This window comes from Schistocerca cancellata, unplaced genomic scaffold, assembly GCF_023864275.1.
Source record: "Schistocerca cancellata isolate TAMUIC-IGC-003103 unplaced genomic scaffold, iqSchCanc2.1 HiC_scaffold_737, whole genome shotgun sequence".
Taxonomy (NCBI): Eukaryota; Metazoa; Arthropoda; class Insecta; order Orthoptera; family Acrididae; genus Schistocerca; species Schistocerca cancellata.
Window position 1 is genome coordinate 24,519 of NW_026046748.1, and position 26,208 is coordinate 50,726.

The window sequence follows — 26,208 nt, forward strand, 5'->3', positions numbered from 1 at the left end:
TGCCCCAATTTAATCCTTGCACCACTGAAAAAATGAGCAAAATAAATGTTAGTGTCAGAGGTGTTGAGAAGCAGCTGAAATCGTTAAAATTGAACAAGGCTCTGGGTCCGATGGATGCCCTATCAGATTCCATACTGAATTTGTGGCTGAGTCAGTCCCTCTTCCAACTAAATCTATCGTAGATCCCTCAAACAAAAAACCGTGCCCAGTTCTCTGAAAAAAGCACAGCTGACACTCATCTACAACAAGAGTAGCAGAAGCGATTCACAAAACCACCATCCAATATCCTTGACATCAATTTATTGTAGAATCATAGAACATTCTGAGCTTAAACACAGTGACGTGTCTCAAGCAGAATGACCTCCATATCAACCAGTATTGATTCCAAAAACATCAGTAATGTGGAACCAAACTTGCACTTTTCTCACATGCTTTGGGTCAAGGCAGTCAAGTTGATGCAATATTTCTTTATTTCCAAAAAGCATTGGACTTGTTACCATAGCTACACTTATTGTAAGAAGCACAACAAATGGGATATCAAGTGAAATTTTGTGATTGGGTTGAGGATTTTCTGATAGGGAGGATGTAGCATGTTATCTTGGATGGAGAGTCATCATCAGACGTAGAAGTAACTTCACCTATGCCCCAGGGAAGTGTGTCGGGGACTCTTCCTGTTCATGTTGTACACTGATCAGCCAGAACATTATGACCACTTACCTAATAGTCGGTATGTCCACCTTTGGCGTGGATAACAGCAACGATGTTGTGTGACATGGAATCATTGAGGCCATGGTAGGTCACTGGAGTATGTTGGCACCACATCTGCACATGCAAGTCACCTAATTCCCTTAAATTCCAGGGAGGGGGGATGAGGTTTGACACCATGTTCAATCACATCCCAGATGTGTTCGATCAGGTTCAGATCTGGCGAGTTAGGGGCCAGCATATCCATTGTAACTTGCCACTGTTTCCCTCGAACCACTCCATCACACTTCTGGCCTTGTGCCAAGGTGCTGAACTACACGTGCTTAAAAATACATTACTTCATTTGATACAATTGCTTGAACCGCTATCAGTTCTCAAGGCACCAACATTTTGTCTTAATAAGCATAGCAGGCTATTCCACTCATGCCAAATAGTGTACAATCGTTGCATGTTAATTGGATACTGTGAACTTTACTCAAAGTGTCTCTAATAATGTCCAGATACTTAGCCAAAAATCCTGGCCTTGATGGTTTATTCTGCAAGCGACTTGAAATGTTCCTCTCGCTTCATTTTCAGAGCTTCCATGGTGTCACATGAAGTCCCACTCAGGACCACAGCCAGAATCCACTCACTTTTAGTGACATGTGGCACAAGGGGCAGATTGCAAGACATGTTGCACCAGGGATAAACTGAGAAACTTTTATCTGCAGACCCAGATTAATCTCTGATGAAAAATATTATTTAAAGGCAAGAAAACATTTTATTAGCTTTGTAATTACACCCTGGATACGAAAAAAAAACACATTTACTGACAGAAAACACAGAAGTTACACACAAGCCAAGAATAAAGATATTGACAGCAGAGTCATGGAGCAGCACATAAATATAGACGTCAAGGAATTTTTTTCTTTTCTTTTAACACTTCCTCCAAAAGGAAAAAATCATGAAATTATTGCTTTACTTTCTGCAACTGACTTGTCCATGACACTGCACCACCTGAGTACTTTACAAGAATTCCAGTTGTTGAGCGCCTTGTCCAGTTTATCACCTGCGAAATCTGCATCAGCATAAATCTTTAATTCTTCTTCGGTTTTGCAATACTTTGGCATTCTTCGGACGGTCAACCAGCACCCAGGTATTATTTTTCTTTAGAGATTGAGGTTCTTCACTGATAGCTTGCATCCATTCTTCCTTCTCGTTTGACTGCAATATTTCTGAAAAACAGTTTGTATCTTTGTGTTCAAGTGCATCAACTTTCGTTGCCATACAAAATTCACCACTTTCCATCCAGGTTGGTTTTCTTCGTTGTCCTTTATTCTTCTGTTTCTCTTCATTAGAAGATTCAGCAGCTTCTGCTTTTAGAAATTCTGTTAATTCTTTATTTTCATCAGATTCACTCGACTCTTGACTTTCTCTAGAATCGAGAGTGCCAAATTTTTCCTTGAGTTTGGCTTCCTCCAGAAGTGTACAGCCTAGAAGATTTACATTGGTCATCTTTAGATGAATTCGGATCATTAAATTCTTCCTGAGGGACTTCAAATTCAACATGATCTCTATATTCAACATGATCATTATGTAAATCACAAACAATTTCTGGCTTAAATTTCACATCGTGACTCAACACTACTTTTCTTTTAGATGGAATCCAAACTCTAAACCCATCTTTGTCATTAACATATCCAACAAGTCGTCCAAAAACTGCCTTATCATCAAACTTGGAACGGAATTGTTTGTTAATGTGAACATAGCAGCCTGTGCCAAAAATTCTGAGATGATCAAGTCGTCCTACTGGTCGATTAAACCATAGTTCATAAGGGGTTTTATTTTCAACTGAAGATTTTCCAGTACGATTTATTAGGTAGAGTGCTGTGTTACATGCCTCTGCCCACAACCCTTTAGGTAATTTACTCGGATTTAGCATTGACCGGGCAGCTTCAACAATGGTCCTATTTTCCCGTTCAGCCACACCATTTTGTTCAGGAGTGTAAGGAGGAGGAATCAGTAGCTCTATTCCCCTGTCTGCAAGCAGTTCACTGACATTATTATTGTTAAATTCTTTGCCACCATCACAACTAAATTGTTTGACAACATGTCCATTAGTTCATGCTTCATTTAAAAACTCTTTAAGCACAGTACACACTTCACTTTTGTGTCTTAAAAAGAAAATTTGATGAAATTTACTAAAATCGTCTTTGAAACATATATAATAATGCTTACCTCCAAAAGTTTTCGTGCTCATTGGTCCATTGACATCCGCATGGATTAATTCACCAGTACTGGTAGAGCGTATTGTTCGTGTTTTGAATGGCAGCCTATGCATCTTTCCAACCGCACAGCTGTCACAAAATTCACTCTTGACATCTTCCACATGAATGTCCATTCCTTTTAAAATATTCTTCACATGTTGTTTATTTTGATGTCCAAACCTTTCATGGTACACTTGCAATGTTTCGGACGAAGTCATCAAGTTCACACGATTCATTTTTGCATTTCTAACAACACACATGTTCAACACATAAAGTCCATTTTTCACATAACCTGTCATAACAATACTACCACTGACTTGTTTTCGAACACAGACATTATTATAACTAAAATTAGTACTGTAGCCTCTGCAGGCAATGGCTCTCACAGAGAACAGATTAACACTTGCATCATGGACGTACAAAACATTGTCCATTCTTGCATTGTACCATTTATTGCTTCATCGAATTTGGATGTAAACTGTTCCTTGACCGTACGCACACATTTTGACATCGTGTTTTCCCAATGAAATTACTTGAGGAGCATCAAATTCACTATACGAAACAAAATACTGTTTGTTGGGAGTGATATGATTTGTAGCGCCACTGTCGCAATACCATTTATTTGGGCCACTGTGATTACTGGTACACACACCCATAGCGTATGAAGTAAATGCAGTGTGTTCACTTTCTCGCTTCTTCTCTTTTCTTTTATTGCTGTGACGAGTGTTGTGTGGACACTCTGCTGCCCAGTGACCTAATTGTTTGCATATATTACACGGAATCTTCTGTTTTAATTGTGACTTCGTCATCTTTACTTGCTGATTACTTGTTTGCCGTTTTCTTGTTTTAGAAACGACAAAAGCTGCACTTCCATTAAATTTTGTTCACGCAGTTCAATAGTACAGTGTTTTTCAATCAATAAATTCAGGCTTTGCTTTTCTGTCGATATCGTATCCCGGAGATCCTTGAAATTGTAGTCTTTTCCCAGTGTAGACAAAATTCGACCATTTAAGATTCTTTCAGACAGCGTATTTTCTTCACGTTTTGCTAATTCATCATTCAGGTCCACAAATAACTTTTGCAGTTTGGCCACATGTGCACTAATATCTTCCGTTTCATCACGTTTAACACGGAAAACTGTTTCAATCAACATATTCAAACGCTGAGTACTGCTACGTTCAAATCGGGCGCGTAATTTGTCCCAGATTTCTTTAGCATTCTTGCACGTTAAGGTGAGTTCTGCAACAGGTTTACTTAGCGCACTTGCTATAAGACTTGCTGCCTTTGTGTTGTTCTTGTGCCATTCCATATACGCTTCTTTTTGTGCACTTGTCGCATCTTGCTGCAACTCTACACGTTCACGTGTACCGTTAATAATATCTTCTAATCCATGCAGCACCATAGAAATATGCCGTTTCCATTTGGCCCAGTCGTCAGGTCCTTCAAGCTTATCAATGCTGACCTTATAATCGCCGCTAGCAGTCATGTTTCTTAACAGACATAGGCTCATTTCAAATATTGTTTTAATTAAACTATGTTGTTTGCCTTTACACGTTACTGGGCCCATTACCTGATGAAAAATATTATTTAAAGGCAAGAAAACATTTTATTAGCTTTGTAATTACACCCTGGATACGAAAAAAACCACATTTACTGAAAGAAAACACAGAAGTTACACACAAACCAAGAATAAAGATATTGACAGCAGACTCATGGAGCAGCACATAAATATAGACGTCAAGGAATATTTTTCTTTCCTTTTAACAATCTCCTTCACTGCTACACAATTAAATCAGTCAGCTTTAGTTTCACTTTCAAGACAGTGTTAAATTATCATTATTCCTGTACCTTTGATAAATGCCACATAGCTATCCAGCTGCTTTCAGAAACTTCTTGGATCCAACCACAAAATTGGAAAACAAATACTCCAGTCACTACATCATTCTCAGCTGATACTAGTAACTACTACCAATAATCTCAAACATAAATAAAACAGGGTAACAGTTGAAAGTAAAAAAGGGAAGAGAGACACAGAAATATTACATTTTAAGTTTCCCCAGAAAGAAATGGTATTTATTGTCTTGCATTAGACCTTGTCAAGTCACCTCATTCATTACACACCAGCTTCTGAAAGTTGATAGCTCCATGTTGTGCCTCTTGTACATCTACATCTATATGATTAATGTGCATTGCCAAATTAGGAGTATGGCAGAAGGTTCACCAAACCACCTTCAGCTATTTCTCTCTGCTGTTCCACTATTGAACAGCACACGGGAAAAATGAACATTTAAATCGTTCTGTGCAAGCTCTGATTTCTCTTATTTTATTGATGATGATTCCTCCATATGTAGGTGGGTGCCAACAAAATATTTTCACACTATGAGGACAAAGTTGGTGATTGAAATTTCACAAGACGATCTTGCTGCAACAAAAATCGCCTTTGCTTCAGTGATTGCCATGCCATTTCACATATCATATCCATGGCACTCCCTCCGCAGTTGCATGATAATACAAAATGAGCTGCTTGTCTTTGAAATTTCCCAGTGTCCTCCATCAATTGTACGTGATGCAGGTCCCAAACTGCACAGCAATCTCTAGAAGAGAGTGGACGAGCATAGTGTAAGCAGTCTCCTTAATAGGAAGAGCATTCTGTCAACAAATCACAGTCTTTGGTTTGCTTTCCCCTCAACATTCCAATTTAAGTTATTCATACTTGTAATCCCTAAGTATTTAGTTGAATTTACAGCCTTTAGATTTGTGTGTTTTATGCTGTAAGTGAAATTTAGTGGACTCCTTTTAGTAATTCATGTGGATGACTTCACGCTTTTCATTATTTAGAGTCAATATCTAATTTTCACACCATACAGACATCTAGTCTAAATTGTTTTGCAATTTCTCTTTATCATCTGATGACTTTATAAGACGGTAAATGACAGCTTCGTCTGGAAACAATCTAAGAGGACTGCTCAGATTGTCTCCTGAATCGTTTATGTAGATCAGGAACAGCAGAGGGCCTGTAGCACATTCTTAGGGAACACCAGATATTACATCCATTTTACTTGATGACTTTCCCAGACCTTTCTGACAGGAAACTGTGAACCCAGTCGCACAACTGAGACGATACTCCGTAAGCACACAGTTCGAACAGAAATCGCTTATGAGGAATTGTGTAAGAAGTCTTCTGGAAATCTAAAAATATGGAATCAATTTGACATTCCCTGTCAATAGCACTCATTACTTAATGAGAATAAAGAGTTAGTTGAGTTTCACAAGAATGATATTTTCTGAATCTGTGTTGGTTGTTTGTTAGCAAATCATTCTCTTTGATTTAACCCACACAGAGTAGGTGAAGATTCACTAAAACCACAACACTCGCCTAAAAAATGGTAGATTAAGCAGAATTTCAAGGCTATGCGTGGGAATGCACTTGCAAACTTTTTCAAAGCTTTCCAGTTTGACAGAACAATTTGATTGATTATTGCCGATCATTTGCTTCCAACTTGACACACTCTACCCTCTACAATCTTCAGTCATTAGATCCACTCCACAGGCCCCACAGTTCACCTCTGACCATTGTGAGGGCTGGTGAACAACATTTTAGATTTCCTGAGCTCCATTACATTGTTGCAACATTTAGGCCTTTCAATTAATCAACCTTAGGAGCGGAATGCAAATACTCTTGTTGCCCATTTTTTGCTCTGGCTAACAGCATTTCTTTTCAAAATACTGCTTCCTGCCAGGACTTTCAGAATTTTATTTACGAAAGTTGCAGGAAAAACATCTTCCATAATGGGAAAGTCACTAGCCCTGAAGCCAGTATAGTAGACCCCTGACTACAATCCAGTGAGAAAGATTACGGAAAGATGCACTTATCATTTCTAGGCTGTACAAAAGCTCGTGGAGACTGGGAACAAGCTCTGGCACCCACAGTAGTGAATAGGCACGACAAGAAATAATATGTTACACCTGCGCGCGACGCACACGCACACGCACACGCACACACACACACACACACACACACACACACACACACACACACTTATTAGGGGATTTCCCTTACAGCCAGTCATGGAATTTGTAACCTTTCTTTAGTGCCAGTTGTCAACAACAAATATCTGATTTACCTCATTGCTCCATATATGTCTGATCTCTGTACTCTGTACTTATTCCTAGCTTTTAATTTTGATAGGGAAGAAAAATCTCTAAAATATACATCATGACATAAAACTAAAAGTTATGAAATAAAATTTTAGACGAATTGAGCTAGTTCTTTACTTAACTAACAGCAAATGAAAAGAGAATTGGGCACATCTAGATGTTAAACATCCAAAAACTATAACTGCGAGTTCAAGGTACTCAGCCAATTTTATGAAATATGAACTCCAGTGTAACAGCAACGAATAACATTTATTAACTAATAAACACAGAAAAGAAGCGTGATAACAGTTGAGGCTAGTTGGCACTAGAGAAGAGCTTGATAAGAATGTCCATAATTGCCAGGAAATTATCATCCTCTGCAACATTCTTGGAATGTCACACTGCACACAGAGACCCACTGTGGGGAAGAGTTTGAACTCTTTTACAGCTCACATAAACATAGCAGCACACGATAACTGAGAATATTGCTCCGTAAAGAACACAGCCCTTGATTTTGATACCTCTTCCAGATAACTACAGACTGAAACAAACAGCTCTTGATTGTTGTGATTGTATATTTTTGTAAGATACAGTCACAAAATTCATTGATATTCGTAAAGAGTGTGCACACAAACCTGTATAGTGCAACCAAAAATGAATACAGTGCTCACACTGCACCATTTTTCTGAAATTGTCTTGCTCCGCATTGCATTATATTTAGTATTGTTTTACTTCCTTGCTCTCATAATATAAGGTAAAAGATACTTTTTCAGCTCTGTATATTTTTTATGCCTGACTTGGATACATTCATATTTATAGTGAGGAAGAGCAAAAGGTTTTGTCGCTCTTTAAGGGTGTAACATTCTGTTCTATTTTACTTACTTCCAAAATTTACAAAGTAATAAATTATGTTAATGTATTACAGTTTGCATAATTTATTAATCTGTTTATAATATCGCTTTATGAAGACCAGAAATCAGTGTTAATGACCTAAAACTGCACCAGCATACTTCAGTAAGTTCGCTGTGACAGTCACATGGTGCAGTCAGAGCTACATCTTGTTTCATTATTATTTCATGTGAAAATTTATTGAAAATGTGTCCTGTATTTGTAGTGCATGTGATAATATCAGGTAATTTATCTATATCTACATATATAATCAGCTAGCCACCAAGCGGTGTGTGGCGGAGGGCACAATTCGCACCAGTCATATTTTCCCCCTTCTGTTCCACTCGGATCGCACGAGGGAAAAACGACTGTCTGAACGCCTCAGTACGAGCTCTTATTTTCCTTATCTTTGAATGATGATCATTACGCGATTTGAAAGTTGTTGGTAATAATATATGCTCTACATCCTCAGTGAAGATTGGATTTCGGAATTTAGTGAGCAGCTGTTTAGTGCCTCATCTATCTGCAAGTGTGTCCCACTTCAAACTTTCTATGAGATTAATGATATGGTTATAATAGAAGGAAACATTCCATGAAGGAAAAATATACCTAAAAACAAAGATGATGTGACTTACCAAATGAAAGTGCTGGCAGGTCGACAGACACACAAACGAACACAAACATACACACAAAATTCAAGCTTTCGCAACAAACTGTTGCCTCATCAGGAAAGAGGGAAGGAGAGGGAAAGACGAAAGGATGTGGGTTTTAAGGGAGAGGGTAAGGAGTCATTCCAGTCCCGGGAGTGGAAAGACTTACCTTATGGGGAAAAAAGGACGGGTATACACTCGCACACACACACATATCCATCCACACATATACAGACACAAGCAGACATATTTAAAGACCAAAATATAATGTGTAATAAAATTAAATATGTCTGCTTGTGTCTGTATATGTGTGGATGGATATGTGTGTGTGTGCGAGTGTATACCCGTCCTTTTTTCCCCATAAGGTAAGTCTTTCCACTCCCGGGACTGGAATGACTCCTTACCCTCTCCCTTAAAACCCACATCCTTTCATCTTTCCCTCTCCTTCCCTCTTTCCTGATGAGGCAACAGTTTGTTGCGAAAGCTTGAATTTTGTGTGTATGTTTGTGTTCGTTTGTGTGTCTGTCGACCTGCCAGCACTTTCATTTGGTAAGTCACATCATCTTTGTTTTAGGTATATTTTTTCTATGAGATTAGTAACGCTCTCGTGATGGCTAGATGTACCAGTCACGAATCTTGCCGCTCTTCTTTGGACCTTCTCAATTTCTTGAATCAGACCCAACTGGTAAGGGTCCCACACAGGCGAACAATACACCAAGACTGGACGAACTAACGTATTGTAAGACTGATCATTTATTTTGTACTCAAACATTAATGGGGATTTTTGCCTTGTTATACGCAGTAGGTTACACTTACTAATATTGAGAGATAACTGCCAGTCATTACACCACACATTTATTTTCTGCAAATCCTCATTGGTTTGTTCACAACTTTCTTGTGATACTACTTTCCTGTAGACTACAGCATCATCGGCAGTCTAAGGCTACTGTCAATACCGTCAACCAGATCATTTATGTAAATCGTAAAAAGCAGAGGACCTATTACGCTGCCCTGGGGCACACCTGAAGTTACTCTTGTTTCTGTTGAAGTTACCCCATTCAGGACGACATACTGCTCCCTGTCTGTTAGAAAACTTTCTATACAACCACATATGTCACTGGATAGACCGTAAGCGCGCACTTTTGTAGCAAGTAACAGTGTGCGGAACCGAGTCGAACGCCTTTCGAAAGTCAAGAAATGTGGCATCAACCTGGGAGCCGGTATCTAGAGCCTGTTGTATACCATGCACAAAGAGGGCCAGTTGTGTCTCGCATGACCGCTGTTTCCTAAAACCGTGCTGGTTTCTGCAGATGAGCTTCTCAGAGTCTAGAAAGGTCATTATGTCTGAACACAAAATATGTTCCATGATTCTACAACAAATGCAATGTCAGTGAAATTGACCAGTAATTATGTGCATCCGATTTTGTACCCTTTTTATAGATTGCTATGACCTGGGCCTTCTTCCAGTCCCGTGGAACTTACTGCCGTTCCAATGATCTCTGATAGATGACGGATAAGAATAGTGCTATATTTGTAGCATATTCAATATAAAACCTTATGGGGATACCGTCTGGGCCAGATGCCTTTCTGGCGTCTAAGGATCTTAACTGTTTTACAATCCCAGATACACTAAACACTGTCAGCCATCGTTTCGTTTGTTCGATAATTGAAAGGGGGAATGGTGCTGCAGTCCTCTATTGTAAATGAGTTTTTGAGAGCTAGATTTAGAGTTTTGGCCTTCTGTTTATCATCATCAGTTACATTACCTGCACTGTCAGCAAGAGAAGGTATTGAATTATTTGCAGTGTTCATAGATTTTATGTATGACCAAAATTTTTTGGGGTTATTTTTGGAATCGGCAGATAAAATATTGCTTTCAAATTTGTTAAGAGTCTCTCATTGTCCTTCTGACAGTTGCTTTCATTTCGCATAATTTCTGTTTGTCAGTGGGGCAGTGACTACGTTTAAAACGACTGTGGAAAATTCTCTGCTTTCTCAGCAACTTCCTAACATGTTTGTTGTACTAAGGTGGATCCTTTCCCTCCCCTATACTTTTGCTAGGCACATACTTTTCTAGCTGTTTCTTTGGTCTTCTTGCAACTTCCACTGACTTAGAAGCCACAACGACTTTATGGTCACTAATACCTTCTTGTAGATTAACTTCCTCAAAAAGATCAGGTCTGTTTGTCGCCAAGATATCTAATATGTTCCCATCTCGAGTTGGTTTTCTAACCAATTGCTGAAGGTTGTATGTTGAGAGCGCTCCTAGAACAACTTCACACGAATCTTTGATCTGCCCCCTGTGATACGTGTAATTTTCCCAGTCAATGGATGATAGATTAAAGTCTCAACCTATAACTAATGGATAATTTGAATATTTACTTCCAATGTAATCAAGACTTTCCCTGAAACGTTCTGCGACGTTTGTTGCGGATGCTGGCGGTCTATAAACACATCCTAATACAATGGTCAATCCTTGTCTGATTGACAGCTTTATCCAGACTATTTCACAGTCCGATGCAGTCTCAATCTCAATTGTGTTTAAACAGCTTTTAACTGCAATGAACACACCACCTCCCATAGCATCAGTCCTATCCTTCCTAAACATTGTCCAATCGGAGTTCAAAATTTCACTGCTTTTTATGTCTGGTTTCAACCAGTTTTTGGTACCTAATACAATATTAGCATTGCTACTGTTTATTTCGGAGATTAACTCGGAGATCTTGCTACAGACACTTCGACAATTTACTAACATGAGATTAAGCATATTTAAATCCTTTGGAATGATCTGTTTAGGCGAACTAACAAGTTTTACAGTTGGCACACCCACATCAGTGTCACGAACTGGTAATTTTTCGGGTCAGCAGTTTGTTTCCCATGGGGAGGAAGCTAATGTTTATGGTAGAGACAACTAAACCACAAATACTTCTTAAATCACTGCTTGCTCTTATCTGTGTATTTAATTTGCTTTTACATAGCATCTTTGATACTGTAACACTCTTTTGTCGATTTTAATGCTTCATAATTACTGTACCTGAGTTAATACAGAAAGCTTTTTATCATTGTTCATTACAGCGTGGCACACCAGTGTATAACATGGCTGCAGGAATGTGTCTAGCAGCAGAAAACAATTCCTTAGGATCTTCTGTTGTCATGAAATTATGTTCCGACAGTGATCCTTTGATGCGTTGGGATTTTGTTGAGGATGTAACATTGGGAATGACTTGGTAAGTATACTTGATCAATGTCGCTAGTTGTTTGGTACTTACTTTAAATACATCTTAATAAAATAGATAAGCATTTATATTTTAATCACAAAAGTGATAATATATCACCCCTACATTGAAGGCATTTGTGATCTGAACCTGGAATTGCCATTCTGATTTACATTTCCTGCTTTAATCATCCTATAAAAATATAAAATGTGCTGAAATGGATCCCTATAGAATCCTTACCCAAATACTGTTAATTTTCTGTGTCTAGTAGATAGCTTGGTCTAGCAGAATTTGTGGCTGATGATTAAGGCGGAACTGCGTCATGTAGTGCTTTGTTGAGATAAAAGTGGGGGAGGGAGGGGTGAATCTGCTCAGATGATCCATACAAATTAAAAATGGAGTACTCAGTCCTTTTTAAGCAAGGAGAATAAATACATAAGGAGCAAGGAATTATGGGATTCCTAAAAATAATTATCACACACACACACACACACACACACACACACACACACACACACACACACACACACACACACACACACACACACGAACAGAGAGGGGGGGGGGGGGGGTAACGAATTTTGGTGAAAATAAAGTAGGCAAAGAAACAGGACAACTTCTTGCTCCACACTTAATGCAGGTCAATGGCAATATTGGTCATTCAGTCTACATGCTTTACCACAGAGGTATAAAATGGAAAGCTTGTGTGCTTGCAAATGTAGCTGGAGAAAATAAGAGGGGGCCATTGAAGCTCCTAGACACCTCAGACACCTTAACAACATGAAGACAGGATATGTGTACAAGCTGAAGACAGGATATGTGTACAAGCTGCCAACATCCTGGCCCAATCTCAGTTCAATAGACCACATGTGTTTGCCTTGCAGCAGTTACATAAAACGTATGAATAAACAAATGGACGCAAGAGAGCTGTTCTGTGGCATACAGGAAAGCATCGCCCCTACTCATGGTCTGCAGATTTGCTGTTGGGTGCCAATCATTTGCTTGAGTAATTGAAGCAAGAGTCTCCTATACAGTCACCTCCTCCTGAGATGTTTGGTTTTGATCAGTCCACTAGTGTCCTAGAACAAAGAAAGACACACTGTTTCTATTGTAGACTACCTTCAGTATCAGGCAGTTATAACACTAGCTTTGTTATACGCCACTCTTCCCTAACACCCTAAATTCAAGTCCTGTCACGGGAAAAGCCACGTATAACACCAGTCCACTGTGAAACAAGCTAATGTTACCCTCTGAGAGGATTTGGGAATATTGACCATATGTGTATCTTATGGATAAAGGTATTGGACTGTAATATTGAAGATATTGTAATTAATAGAAAACTAAACAGACTTTAACTTTGAGGTTAATGAAAGTAGTAAAATTCATATACGAATGAAACAATAAACGCTCGCCAGCCCAATTAGGCACATGAATTTGGAAATATATGTTTAAGAAAATTGAACGTTAGTTATTGAAGTTAATTTCATTAATATTTCCCTTTGCATAGCACTCAGGATACAAGCGGACACAGGGCACACTAACCTGTGGGTGGCAGCAGTTACCAATAATGCACGAACCAGTAATCCTAGAAAGCCAAATCGTACCAAACTCACACTAATGAGAGCTACACTCAATATTGTTACTTGGATCAGTACTGAAATGTTCCTGCAAGAAGTGCAGAACTAATATTGGCCTGGGTGGGCTTCTGACTTCACTGACATATAAATACCACAATTAAAATAAATAATACCACAATCACACTGTTTATGCTCCCATTTGTAGAAATATATCAGATTTCTTTAGTAGTAATAATATTCCAATTATCTTTCTAATATGAGAAGAATATGGTGGGACCCTTAAACTGGTATAGTATCACTAAACAAACCCTATGATTATTTCAGTAGCAAAATTTAATTCAACTAAAGTTAATTCTTAGCTTCACTTGGAATAGTTTAGACTTTTCAAGGCAAATTGTTCAACACTGAGCTCACTTAACTTTTTCATCACCTGTGAAGCAGGTATTTTAGACAGTAACATTTACACAGTCTTGCACTGAAGTGTTCCAAAACGATACTTTGCAGTAAACTGAGAGCACTTTAGCAACATTCTAAATAACTTCAACTCCTGATAATCCTTGCACATTTGACAAACAGGATACTCGGTTTTCTGAACACTTAGGAGGGGACCCTGCATAGGTTCATGATCAGGATAAAAGATACAGTTCCAAACACTGATTTATAGCATTTGGATTATTGTTAAAATTCACTCTCATAAATTAACTGCCCCATTCTGATACTTATCTCTATCCATGAAGTTGGTGGAGCAGTGGCGGAGTTGTGGTGGCAAGCGACGTGGCAGCTAAACTGTACTCATTGCTCTTGATGTTTGAATGCTCTATAAAATTTCTTCTTGGCATCGTATTTTTAACGTGTTAGAGCCATCCCTTATTGCCGAGAGTACCAAGCAACAGCAAAATCCACATCTGAGGCAAAATTCCATGCAAAGCTGCCCCCAATTGCCTCCCTTGGCACCGTCGATGTGTACCGTGCAACAGCTAGCCACTGACTGTGTACCGTTCCCACCAAGGAGCTGCTCAGTTCGACTGCCAAAACCCCCTTGTACATCGCACCGTGCCACTTCTGTTGAGGAGGTACTTCCCTACATCCTTTACATTTTACTATACGAATGCCCTAAACATGAACCAGCTTCTAATACACATTGTTTATCTTATAAATATACACATATTATAAATTTCATTGTTATAAAATATCATTTAGCTTTTTCCATTACAGAATTCTAAATCTCCAGTCACAAATCAATGACCTTAACTAACAAAGAATAAACACTTCTTAATTACAGATACACATTTACATAATATAAACCTACTTCTAATCGATATAAGTATTACACAGCATTGTCATTGCAAAGTGGACTGGTTAAAATATTAGCAGAGTTGTTCCAATCACCTAAGTACTAATGCGTGTTCAAGGCAAATGTCTGTTGTTATCGTCAGTGCTTTTGTAAAAAGATTTCATGTGTGCAGTCCACCCAAAATCTAATGGATTACTCAGATCATTTGAATTCACCCAGTGCAAGGTGAAATGACAGTAAAACACAGGTTGCATTTTTTATAAATAAATTATATGTAATCTGCTGTTTCGTGTAAATGTCAGTTGATGTTTCAGTGTCACTCTGTACAATACAAAACAAATTTTGCAGATGTGCTTTTTATGTAATGTTATGAACCATCTTTTTAAAAACATTGATTGCAGTCATTCAGAAAATTATATGGTAATTGTAACCAAAATATAACCCATTGTTTTTACATTCACAATTGTTGAACTTCAAGCACAGTATTAAAAACTTAACACTCGTTTACACTTTACAAAATTGACACTTACTGTCTGTGATTGACTTACGAAACTAATGGGATGCTATCCATCAAAGAGCGTGCTACATTGTCATTTCTAATTTCTGTCCAAAGAATTGAAGGAGAATAAAATAGTGTTTATGTTTTCAGGTATGTTGTATAAGAAAGAAAGATGGTAACATCTATAGTCAATGTGATTCGAAGAGCTGTGTTACGAGAGATACATTGGCTGGACAGAAATGAGAAAACACCATGAGAAATACATGCTTCAGCATAAATGCAGATGCTAGCCAAGCCTGCGGGTTGTGCTGTTGTGTTTGATCATGAACGGCACCTGTGCCATGTCCTCAATACATTGCAAGTGCCAGTCATGGTCAGAACAGTGTTCCGTGTAGTTGTGAGTGCATTATAGTGGAGCTAAGCGAATTTAATTGTGGCCAAATTGCTTGTGCTCATTTGGTGGGTGCTTCTGTAACAAAGGTAGCTGAAGTGTTTGGTGTTTAAAGAGGCACCATGTTAAAGATTTATACCACATACAGGGAAAGCAGAAAAACATATCCTTAAGTCACAAAGCAAGTGAAAGTGTGTGTTGGGTATGACACAGTCATTGAAGGCAACTAAGACGAAAAATAAGGAGACAACTCCTGCAAAAGTCATTGCAGAATTAAATATTACACTCCAAAACCTTTCCAGCATTTAAACAACACAAAGGGAGTCCACAAGCAGGGAATTGCAGGACGAGATGAAATTCCAGAACCTCTCATTAGTGATGCAGATGCCTGTAACAGGAAAACATGATGCCAAAACCATAAAACCTGGACTATTGAGCAATAAAAGAATGTCGTTTGGTCAGTTGAGTCTTGTTCTACACTGTTTCCATCTTGGAAACATCCCAAGAGTGAAGCATGGTTAGGGCTCAGTAATAATTTAGGCAATCATGTTGTGGCATTTCGTGGGCTCCAAAGTTACTCTGAAAGGTTGTGTTACTGCCAAGGATTTTGTCCATTTTGGCTGATCAGGTCCATCATATGGTACAGTGTTCATTCCCCAATGGTGATGCTGTGCACCAAGACAACACCGTCCCTGCGAACAAAGTCTTTCGCAATGTCACTGTTGTATAAAACATTCTCAGACTTCATGCCATGTCAGTCCAGGGTGAAACCTCAAGCTTTTAATGATTAACACCCTCATCCTCATCAAGAGCAATTTACTGTCTAAACTGCTGCTGTGGTGACATTATATAGCTCATAGACAGCTTGTGGTGTCTGTAATTATGCAACGCTGTCGCAGGCTGTGTTAATGTCTGCGCTGGTGGTGCCACCACTCCCGTAATAGTGTAAACATTATGACAAATATCTCTGTCTCTCCTCTGTGTTAAGAGCTTGCTTCTAGACACCGCTATGATTATGTCCGCTGTCATGGTTTAAGTTCTTCTTACAAATTTTTGCAGCCTCTTTAATTACACTATCCCAGTATGTAGGAACATAGGACAAAACTTTTGTTTCCTCAAACAGTATTTTGTGTCTGTTTGTAAGTCTGTGCCCAGCAACTGCTGATTTCTCCAGCTCTTAATTTATAATATGCCACTTACATTCTGCACAGTGATCAGAAGTGGTATGAATAGAATGATCAGTGTAATTGCTTCACACTCGCAAGTGATGTTACACATCCAGGGATGTATCCTTAACAAGGCACATCTCTTTTATCATCTTACAGGTATCTGCCTTTGCTGGATGTAGCACCACAGAAAGGAAGGAATACAATTGGTGCCTCATCATGTGAATGTTTAATATTTTCTTATTTTCTTTTATTGGAGAAATACAGTTTCGTATCGTGTGAACTGTATCCACTTTTTCTGAAAATAACTTACTAAGGAGATGTAAAAAACCACGGACCCAATCATCGTAGATTATAATCAACAAGTTTTTTTAGGCTCATTTTGAAGCAACACAAATTTACTGGACTAAAACCTTTGTATTGGAAAGAACCCTGTTCACATGCCAAAGAAACCGACTTGGAAGTGGGTAAATTGTCATTACAGTGCAGTGTTAAAGACTTGTATAATAATTTGACTGATTCAGAAAACCATATCACAAAGTGTTGTAAAATATCAGTGCCCTTTAGGATAATGTGTCTAAATGTGCAGTATCTTAGGAATAAACTCAATTTGCTGCAAGTATTTGTGGATGAGAATTCACCACCCCAGTTAGTAACTACAGAAAATGGACTAAAAGACAATGAAATTGAGTATTACAAATTAGATGGTTATGTGTTAGCAGATAGGTACTGCAGGCAACAACACAAAGGGAGTGGGGTAGCAATATTTGTAAATGAAAATCTTCCATTTAAGAAAATCTCATTTGTTGAACAACACTGCAAAGAAGGAACAATTGAAGTGACTGCTGTTGTGGTCCACATAAACACTCATTCAAACAGTGGAAAATCCAGGATGGAATGTAACAATACCAGAGAAGAAAGTTTCTACTCCCCATATAGCGGAGATGCTGAGTAGCGATAGGCACAGTAAAAAGATTCACACACTCATAGCTTTCAGCCATTTAAGGCGTTTGTCAGCAGTAGACACACATACACACGTGTGTGCAAGTTGTGTTTGCGTGAGTGTGTGTGTGCGTGTGTGTATTTGTGTCTACTGCTGACAAAGGCCTTAAATGAGTGTGTGAATCTTTTAATTGTGCCTATCGCGACTCAGCATCTCCGCTATATGGTGAGTAGCAACTTTCCTTCTCTGGTATTGTAAACACTCATTCAAGTAGGTTAGCTAAACATAAAGTTATTGGTATGTTCTATCTTGATAGACTTAACAAGGCAATTAGACAAACAGGCCCCAGTGACCTTAGCATAGTTGGAGGCTTACAGATCGATGCAATCTCCTGTAGTATAATCATCATTTCATCCCAATCGACGTGCAAGTCGCCGAAGTGGTGTCAAATCGAAAGACTTGCACCAGGCGAACAGTCTACCTGAAGGGAGGCCCTAGTCACACGACATCTACATTTTATTTACCTATTTGAAAATAACAGACACATTAAACTCATACAATCTCACAAATATAGTGAACTCACTATTGTCCGGTGTTAGAATATTTGTTTGCTGTACCAATAGCAACCAAGATAGCTGAGAAGAAGTGGATCCTGAATAGCACCAACATCAGTGTCTTCAAAACTAAGCTAGCAGAGGAGAAATGTGACATTATTTACCAAACTAGAGGGTCAAAAAACAAATGGGAAAAATTGTATAGGCCAGTGCTGAGGCATTTCGACTGCTGCTGCCCTCTCAAACAAATAACAAGGGTATGAACCAACTCTCGTCTCGAAAGTAATTCTAGGCTGAAACTTACACCTAGGCTGATTAAGTTAAGGCAGAATATATATGATTTTGACTGTTTATATAAGAAAACAAAGCTACTTATATTTAAGGAAAAGTACAATCAAGCCAAAAAAACTTTTATGACAGACCTTTTACACTTGAGTAAACAGATAAACATTGATGCAATAGAGCGTTCAGCCAACATAGCTAAGGCAACCTGAAGACTAATCAATAAACATCGTAAGGCCACCAACAAGGGACAGAGTGAACCAGTTAGCATTAGACACAAGGGCCATCTAGTGAAAGATCCAAATGAAGTATGTAATTTATTCAATAAGCATTTTATCTTTCCTTTCGACCAACCAGCCCATATTATAGATATACAGGCTGGCACACCAGGTGATGTCACGGATGGTATAGAGCTCAAGTTTATGAAAGTGAATCAACAGGAAATATTTAACACAATACAAACACTATAGAACAAGCTTTCATCTGGATAGGATAGCATCTCAAGTGTGGTGGTGAAGAAATGTTCCAATGAAATAAGTAAACCCCTTACCTATTTTATGAACTATAGTATTAATGAAAACATATACTCAAATGCCTTAAAAATAAGTGTAATTCAGCTAATCCATAAGAAGGGAAGCAAAGAAGAAGTTGCAAATTTTAGAACGATGTCACTAATCCCTACCTTCAGTAAAATATTTGAAACAGTTATCCTATCACTTAAAAAAAACTGTGGGTGTACAATATCAGTAATGCATCAATGAAACTTCCATCCACCTATCAGGTGAATCTGAAACAGTGTACCGAACTTGCACATTAAATTGACAATAAGATCTTAACCTTTAAATCCACAAGTGAAACAGTGACACAGGGAGTCCCTCAAGGCTCAGTTCTTGGACCTTTCCTCTTTTTAGCATATATTAATGATATTGTAAGCCCCATTAACTCTCACAGTGTAAATTATGCTGATGACACCTCAGTTTTATTTCGTGGTAAAGATTGTGAGGAACTGAAATTTTCAGCATGTAATGGAATACTAGAATTTAGTTCATATTTTCATGCACAAGGATTAAAGGTCAATATAAATAAATCCCAGATGCTAATATTTACAACTGGCAGCTCACACCATTCATGCGTAAATTAGGTATGCCGCATAGTGGCAGAGGAAGCAAACAAGTGTAAATTTCTTAGGGATCCATCTCGACTCAAACCACTGGTGGATTAGCCAAATTAATGCTGTATGTAAAAAATGTCAGCAATGAGCTGTATCTTTTCAGCCAACTGTCCAAAACAGTGCCCACCCACATGCTTGAAACTGTGTATTAAGGGACAGTCTATCCCCATCTTAGCTACTGTATAGAAATATGTATTATTGCTACAAAAAAGCGGGTTAAGGATTATACATGGACTATAAAGACTCTTGCCATGATGTTTTCAGACAACACAAGTACTTCACCATAGACTTTTTGTATCTTTATAAATTAATTACTTTTTTGTCTCACAGAAAACTGAAGTAACTAAATGTAGTGATATACATGACCACAACACCAGGTCCAAAGAGAATTACTACTGACAAAGAACAAGATTAAAAATGTCAGACCAGAGCCCATACACTAATGGACTGATATGGTATAATAAACTGCCAGAGTCCATGAAAAGCAGTAATAAAAAGCAATTCAAATCAGAACTAAAAGAATTCTTAATTGAAAAGCATCTCTACTCACTCAACAAATTTTAAATGGTTAAGTTTAAGAGAGCTGTAAAATAATGTATAAAAAAATTGGCTGTATTAATATGTGTAAGATGTAATGTATTTTGACAAGCATCAATTTACTGTTTAATTACTACCTGTAAGGCTAAGATCTAAATGTATTTTTTGTTTGTAACTGTACTTGATGTTTGCAAAAGCCATAATATTGAGGACTCCGTGAAAAAAAATCTAAATAAATAGACATGTAATTTAGATGATTAATTTTGGAATTCAAGTGGTCATCAGAAACAGTTTTTGCTCTGTGTACCATTGTATATAAAACTGCACTCTTCTGGATTGGATGAAGAAAACTGTGGGCACTTAAGATACAAATCGGTGTGCTTCTACATCTAAAAATGGCTGCCTTCCTTCCGTTTTCTGTTCCAACAGTGAACTGGATGTTTGGGTGCATGCTGTTCATATGTTTAAGAAAGTTCTCCTACCTACTATATTTAACTAATTTGATTCTGATAGTCGGTCGCTGCAACATCACATCAGAAACCCTCAGATGTTTGTTGAGAAAATTAAACAGATTAGAGTTGACCCAAACAATATTTTAGTTGGCCTGGATGTCATCTCTCTATTTACTAAAGTTCTTTTGGAGAACACACTGAAACTGTTGGCAGAGCATTTTCCTCCTGAAGCACTAAAGTTGTTTTCATGTGTAATGACGTCCGCCTCCTCCATGCATGGCAGTAAATTTTATGAAATGATGGGTCGAATAGCTGTGGGTTCTCTGTTGCTTCCAGCAATTGTCAACATTTTTATAGAACTTTTGAGGAACATGTATTAACTCTGGCTCCCCTTCATCCATCTTCTGTTAATCACTACATTGACAACATGTTTGTGGACTGGCCAGTGGCATAAAAGCTCTTAAATGCTTCCTTGAACATATGAAGCAAGTTCTTGATGGAAGCAAGTTCTCAGTGCAGAGAAAAGGCAGAGGTGTTTGTCGCAAAGTTTACACTACAATTGGAGCAGTGGTGCCAGTAATGCAGATGTGGAAACCATCTGTGACAGTACTGCATAATTACCAACCAGTCGGAAGCTGTCTATGAGCTATATAAGGCCACCACAGGAGCAATTTTGACAGTCAGTTGCTCCTTATGAAGACGATTGAGATAATCATTGAAAGCTTGACTTTTTACCCTGAATTGACACGGCAATAAGTCTGATAATATTTTATGCAAAATAGTTTGACATTAAAAATGACACACAACACTGCATTCTCATTATATTTAATTGAGACTAGCAAATTACCTCAATATTAAAACACAAAGTAGACAGCATATAGTCAGCATAATGTTCACAGTTCAACAAATCAATGTAAGTACAGCTTAGGAACTTGTCTTTTAGATTTTTTATTACACCCTTTGGTAGACCACCCAAATCTAACATCGCAGAGCAGAGACTGAGGGGCTCCATGCATTGCAGAGAGATGAAGATCTTGTGATCCTTCCGGCAGACGAGAAATGTCATGGTTGTTCTTAATACCACTGAATATCAAAATCAAAGTGGCATCATTGTTGGAGGATAGCATGTACAAATGCCGAAAACAAGACCCAACTCTGTCATACAGCAGGAAGACAGTGGCGCTTCTAAAAAATTTTCATGACATCTGGTAAACTGGAATTCTTAAGAGCTCGAACTCTTATACTTCCCAGGTTGTAAGGATTACCTAAAGTCCACAAGGAAGGCATTCCTTCGAGACCAGCTGTTAGCGCTGTTGGCTCTCCTCCTTACAGGCTAGTCAAATATATAACTAAGTTGATGACTCTGATAGTTGGCCACTGTGAACATCAATCAAAAACTCTCAGCTGTTCACTGAGAAAATTAAACAGATTAGATTTGTCTAAATGATATTTTAGTCAAACTTGATATGGTCTCGCCGGCCGCGGTGGTCTAGTGGTTCTAGGCGCTCAGTCCGGAACCGCGTGACTGCTACGGTCGCAAGTTCGAATCCTGCCTCGGGCATGGATGTGTGTGATGTCCTTAGGTTAGTTAGGTTTAAGTAGCTCTAAGTTCTAGGGGACTGATGACCACAGATGTTAAGTCCCATAGTGCTCAGAGCCATTTTGTTATTGTCTCACTATTTACAAAACTTCCTTGAAGAACATCTTACTCCTCAAACAGCAAAGTTGTTTCGAAGTGTTACGATGACCACCTACTTGTATGATGGTAAATTTTGTGAAATGATGGACTGAGAGGCCATGGGTTCTCTGTTGTTTCCAGCAGTGATGAACGTTTTACGGAACATTTTGAAGAGTGTGCATTAAATCTGGCTCCCCTTCATCAATCTTCTTTTAATCCCTATTTTGACGACACGTTTATAGTCTGGCCAAATGAAGTAGAAGCTCTTTAGCACTTCCTTGAACATATGAACACCATGCACCCAAACATCCAGTTCACTGTTGAGATGGGGAAGGAAGGAGGGCTGCCATTTTTAGATGTTTAGGTACAACAAAGTCTTATGAACATCTTGCCACTCAGTGCACTGCAAGCCAATGCACACTGGTTTATATCTTAGGACCCAGAGTTTTCATTGTGCAGTCCACAAGAGAACAGTTTTAAATACATTGGTACACTGAGCAAAGATTGTTTATGAGGAGGACCATTTGGATTCTGAAATTAATCATCTGAAGTCCGTGTTCTGAAAGAACACCTATGTTTCACACGATATGTAGTCAGCGTTCTTCAAGAACAGGAACATGTTGGATCATTCACATGATGAGCCACCAATTGTATTCCTTTCTTTCTGTGTTGTTACATCCAGCAAAGGCAGAGGTCTGGAGAGAAGAGGTATAAGACTTATTTTGCAGCCTCCTAAGAAGATAAGAGCTATACCCTGTTTAGGATAGGCTCTGCCTCATAACTTCCCCTGTGAGGGTGAAAGCAGTTACATTGATCATTCCATCCATACTATTTCTGACCACTGTGCAGAATATCAGTGGCGTATTAAAAATCGAGAGCTGGAGAAATATGCAGTTGCTGGGTACAGGCTTACAAACAAACACAAAATATTGTCTGAGGAAACAAAAAGTTCTGTCCCAGCCTCCTACATACTGGGATTCTGTAATGAAAGAGGCTGTAGAAATAAGAATGTGTGAGAAAAACTTCCACCATGACAGTAGACATAATCTCGGTGGTGCCTGGAAGCAAACTCAGTGGACCCCCAACACAGGTATTAGAACTGCCTGTGACAGCACTACTTACTTACCAACCAATCACAAGGTGTCTACGAGCTATATAATGTCACCACAGCAGCAGTCATTTGCACCTGATAAAGATGATGAAGGTAATCATCGAAAGCTTGATGTTTCACCCTGAATTGACCTCACAAGAAGTCATGTTCACATAGCTCACTTCATCCTGGTCTGGTTTTGTGAGCACGAGGACGAATTGTTACATCTCACCTGGCCACCACAGTCAGCAGATCTCAATGTTGTTGAGCTTTTATGGTTTGCCTTGGACAGAAGTGTGCATGATCGCTATTCATCTCAATCATTGTTACCTGAACTTGCCACTATTTTGCAGGAAGAATAGTATAAGATTCCCCTGGAAACTATACAGGATACATACCATCCTGATATGACTGTAAAGTTTTTTGAATGCCAATGTGTTTCCTACATTGCATTAGGCATCGTAATATGTTGTGTTCTTGGTGTTCCCATCTTTTTGTTCACTCCCTGTAGATCCAGAATATTTTAATGTCACCCTTCATGAATGTACACATTTTCATAACAGCTTTTGTAATGTTCTACAAGCTTTTTTATCCAAGTCATAGACATCTGCCACATTTGAGAAAAACCAGTCGCCTATTGTGAAGTGCTTGCCTCCTATAATCTCCTTTAGGTAGCAGAACATGTGAAAATAGTTCAGTGCCAAGTCTGGAGTGTATGGTGGGTGTCGATCTGTTCCCATTCAAAAAATCTGATTAGATTCTGGGTGTGGATGGCTGAATGTGGCCTGGCAATGTCATGCAGCAGCAAATCTCCAGACATCAGAAGGCCAAGTCATTTATTCTTTATTGCACCTCTAAGTTTAGTCAGGGAGTCACAATAAGTGACTGCGTTTGTTGTCCCTTGGTGCATAAACTTGACTGTCCCAAACCATGGTTGCCATAACCTTGCTTGTTGACATTGTGTGCTTGGCCTTGACTTTGGTAGTGATGTCATGTGACACCATTCTGTTGACTGAAGTGTAGAATTTGAGTCATGTGAGAAACCCGCATCTCATCCTCTGTGAAATTGTTCTCTAAAAATTGATCACCTTTGTCATAAAGTCCAAAAAATCAAGAGCACAAGCCATTTTTTTTTTTTAATTTTGTGTATCTCAGTAAGCAGCTTGGGAACACAGCATGTGCACAATTTGTGAAATTGCAACTTTGACTTTGACCAGATCGTCTGAGATTACTGGTGATAAACCTGGTTCAGTTCATCATTGTCATTTTCCCATTTGCCCATGAAAGCTCCCACCCACTTATACATATTGCTGTCTTTTATCAATTTAGGCCATACACCTCACTTATCTCTCAGTTATTGTCCACTGCTGCAATGCTCCATGCTGTCAAAAACTAAATCACTGACTGTTTTTCACAGTTGGTGGGCTGATCACTTGTTTCAAACATTTTGAACTGACACTGTAAACAGCATACTATGACAATACCAATGCAGATGGCGTCGTTTGACAAGCAAGGCACGTTGGGAGTCAAAGCGCGTGCATGTTTCAATGTTAATGTGAGTTTCGGTTAGCTATAGCAATTCAGACCTTTCTTTTCATATAACCTTTGTACATGCTGTGTAATTTCTGTCAAATATTACCCTTCAGTAATTTGAAAGCCAACAATGCTCTCAACTAAAAAAGTGGATATAATGTAACAGGTCTGCAAAAACAGAACACCTCCGGCACATATATTTTTGAAATAAATGTGACGTTTTGCAGTGTATTTGAAAAAAAAAAAAAAAAAAAGCTTCAGATGTATATATTTATCCAAGTCTTTTCTCTGTCTGTTACAGAAACAACTGGAAGCAACAAAAAGCCTCGAGATAGTGATTAATGAATCTCTCAAAAAAATACTCACATTTTGGATATGCAGGCCAAGCACAGTCAGTTGTACCTGCATATATCTTGTTATTAATTTAACTTTTTTGTTATTTGCTTTTGTTGTAAATGGAATAATATATTTTTCTAAACAGATATCTTGAGTATTTCATCTCTGTCATTGTACCCTCCTCTCTACTCTGTGCTCACATGTGTTTCAATTGGATCTCTTGATTCTAACTTAATTCACATTGTTTATTACAATTTTTACTGGCAGTACAAGAAAAGGGGACAAATCCTTTCTTTTTGTATCAAATAGAGAAAAGAGCTCAGTGTTGATTGAGAGCAGTTTCCTGCGTAGAAAGAAAGATAAGAAAGCATTTTAAGATGACTACTCCATCAGTGATACCACACACACAAGGTGATTAATTCAGCTTTGTTACAGTCATATGAGCACAAATAATGCTGAGCATCAACACTGCAAAAAAGAAGGGACAATGATTAGAATTTAACATGTCACAGACAGTAAGTCTTTTAGAGATAAGGAATAAAACTTACACAACAGAATTTCGCAATATTGTGTTGGGTAGCCTCGAAGTGAAGATACACGAGATAAGGAACACTGTGGGCATCATAAAGAAACAGAATTTAATATCAGGCATGAACATTAGCTCACCAAAAAGCTGAAATACTATCCAAGCTGCTTGTAGTGGAATATTTATGACAACTTAAAGACTAGTGATGTACTGGGACTCAAACTTATATTTCCGCCTTCCATAGACATTCAGCTACCTTTTGCACAATCAGAGCATGCCTTGCAGTCCAGCTCAAAAGTTTCAACGTATTAGTAATTTCTCTTCATACCACTGAAACT

General features: G+C 38.4%; 1 protein-coding gene across 1 annotated transcript in view; it reads left to right on the plus strand.

Moving 5' to 3' along the window:
* LOC126141671 (polypeptide N-acetylgalactosaminyltransferase 35A-like) overlaps positions 1 to 25,490 on the plus strand; it is a 48,760-nt gene extending 23,270 nt beyond the window's left edge. The window contains exons 4-5 of the mRNA XM_049915279.1: positions 11,702 to 11,853; positions 25,310 to 25,490. Of these exons, the coding sequence (XP_049771236.1) occupies positions 11,702 to 11,853; position 25,310 (153 nt within the window). The 3' untranslated portion in view covers positions 25,311 to 25,490. The remainder of the gene's footprint in view (positions 1 to 11,701; positions 11,854 to 25,309) is intronic.
* The last annotated feature ends 718 nt before the right edge of the window (positions 25,491 to 26,208 follow it).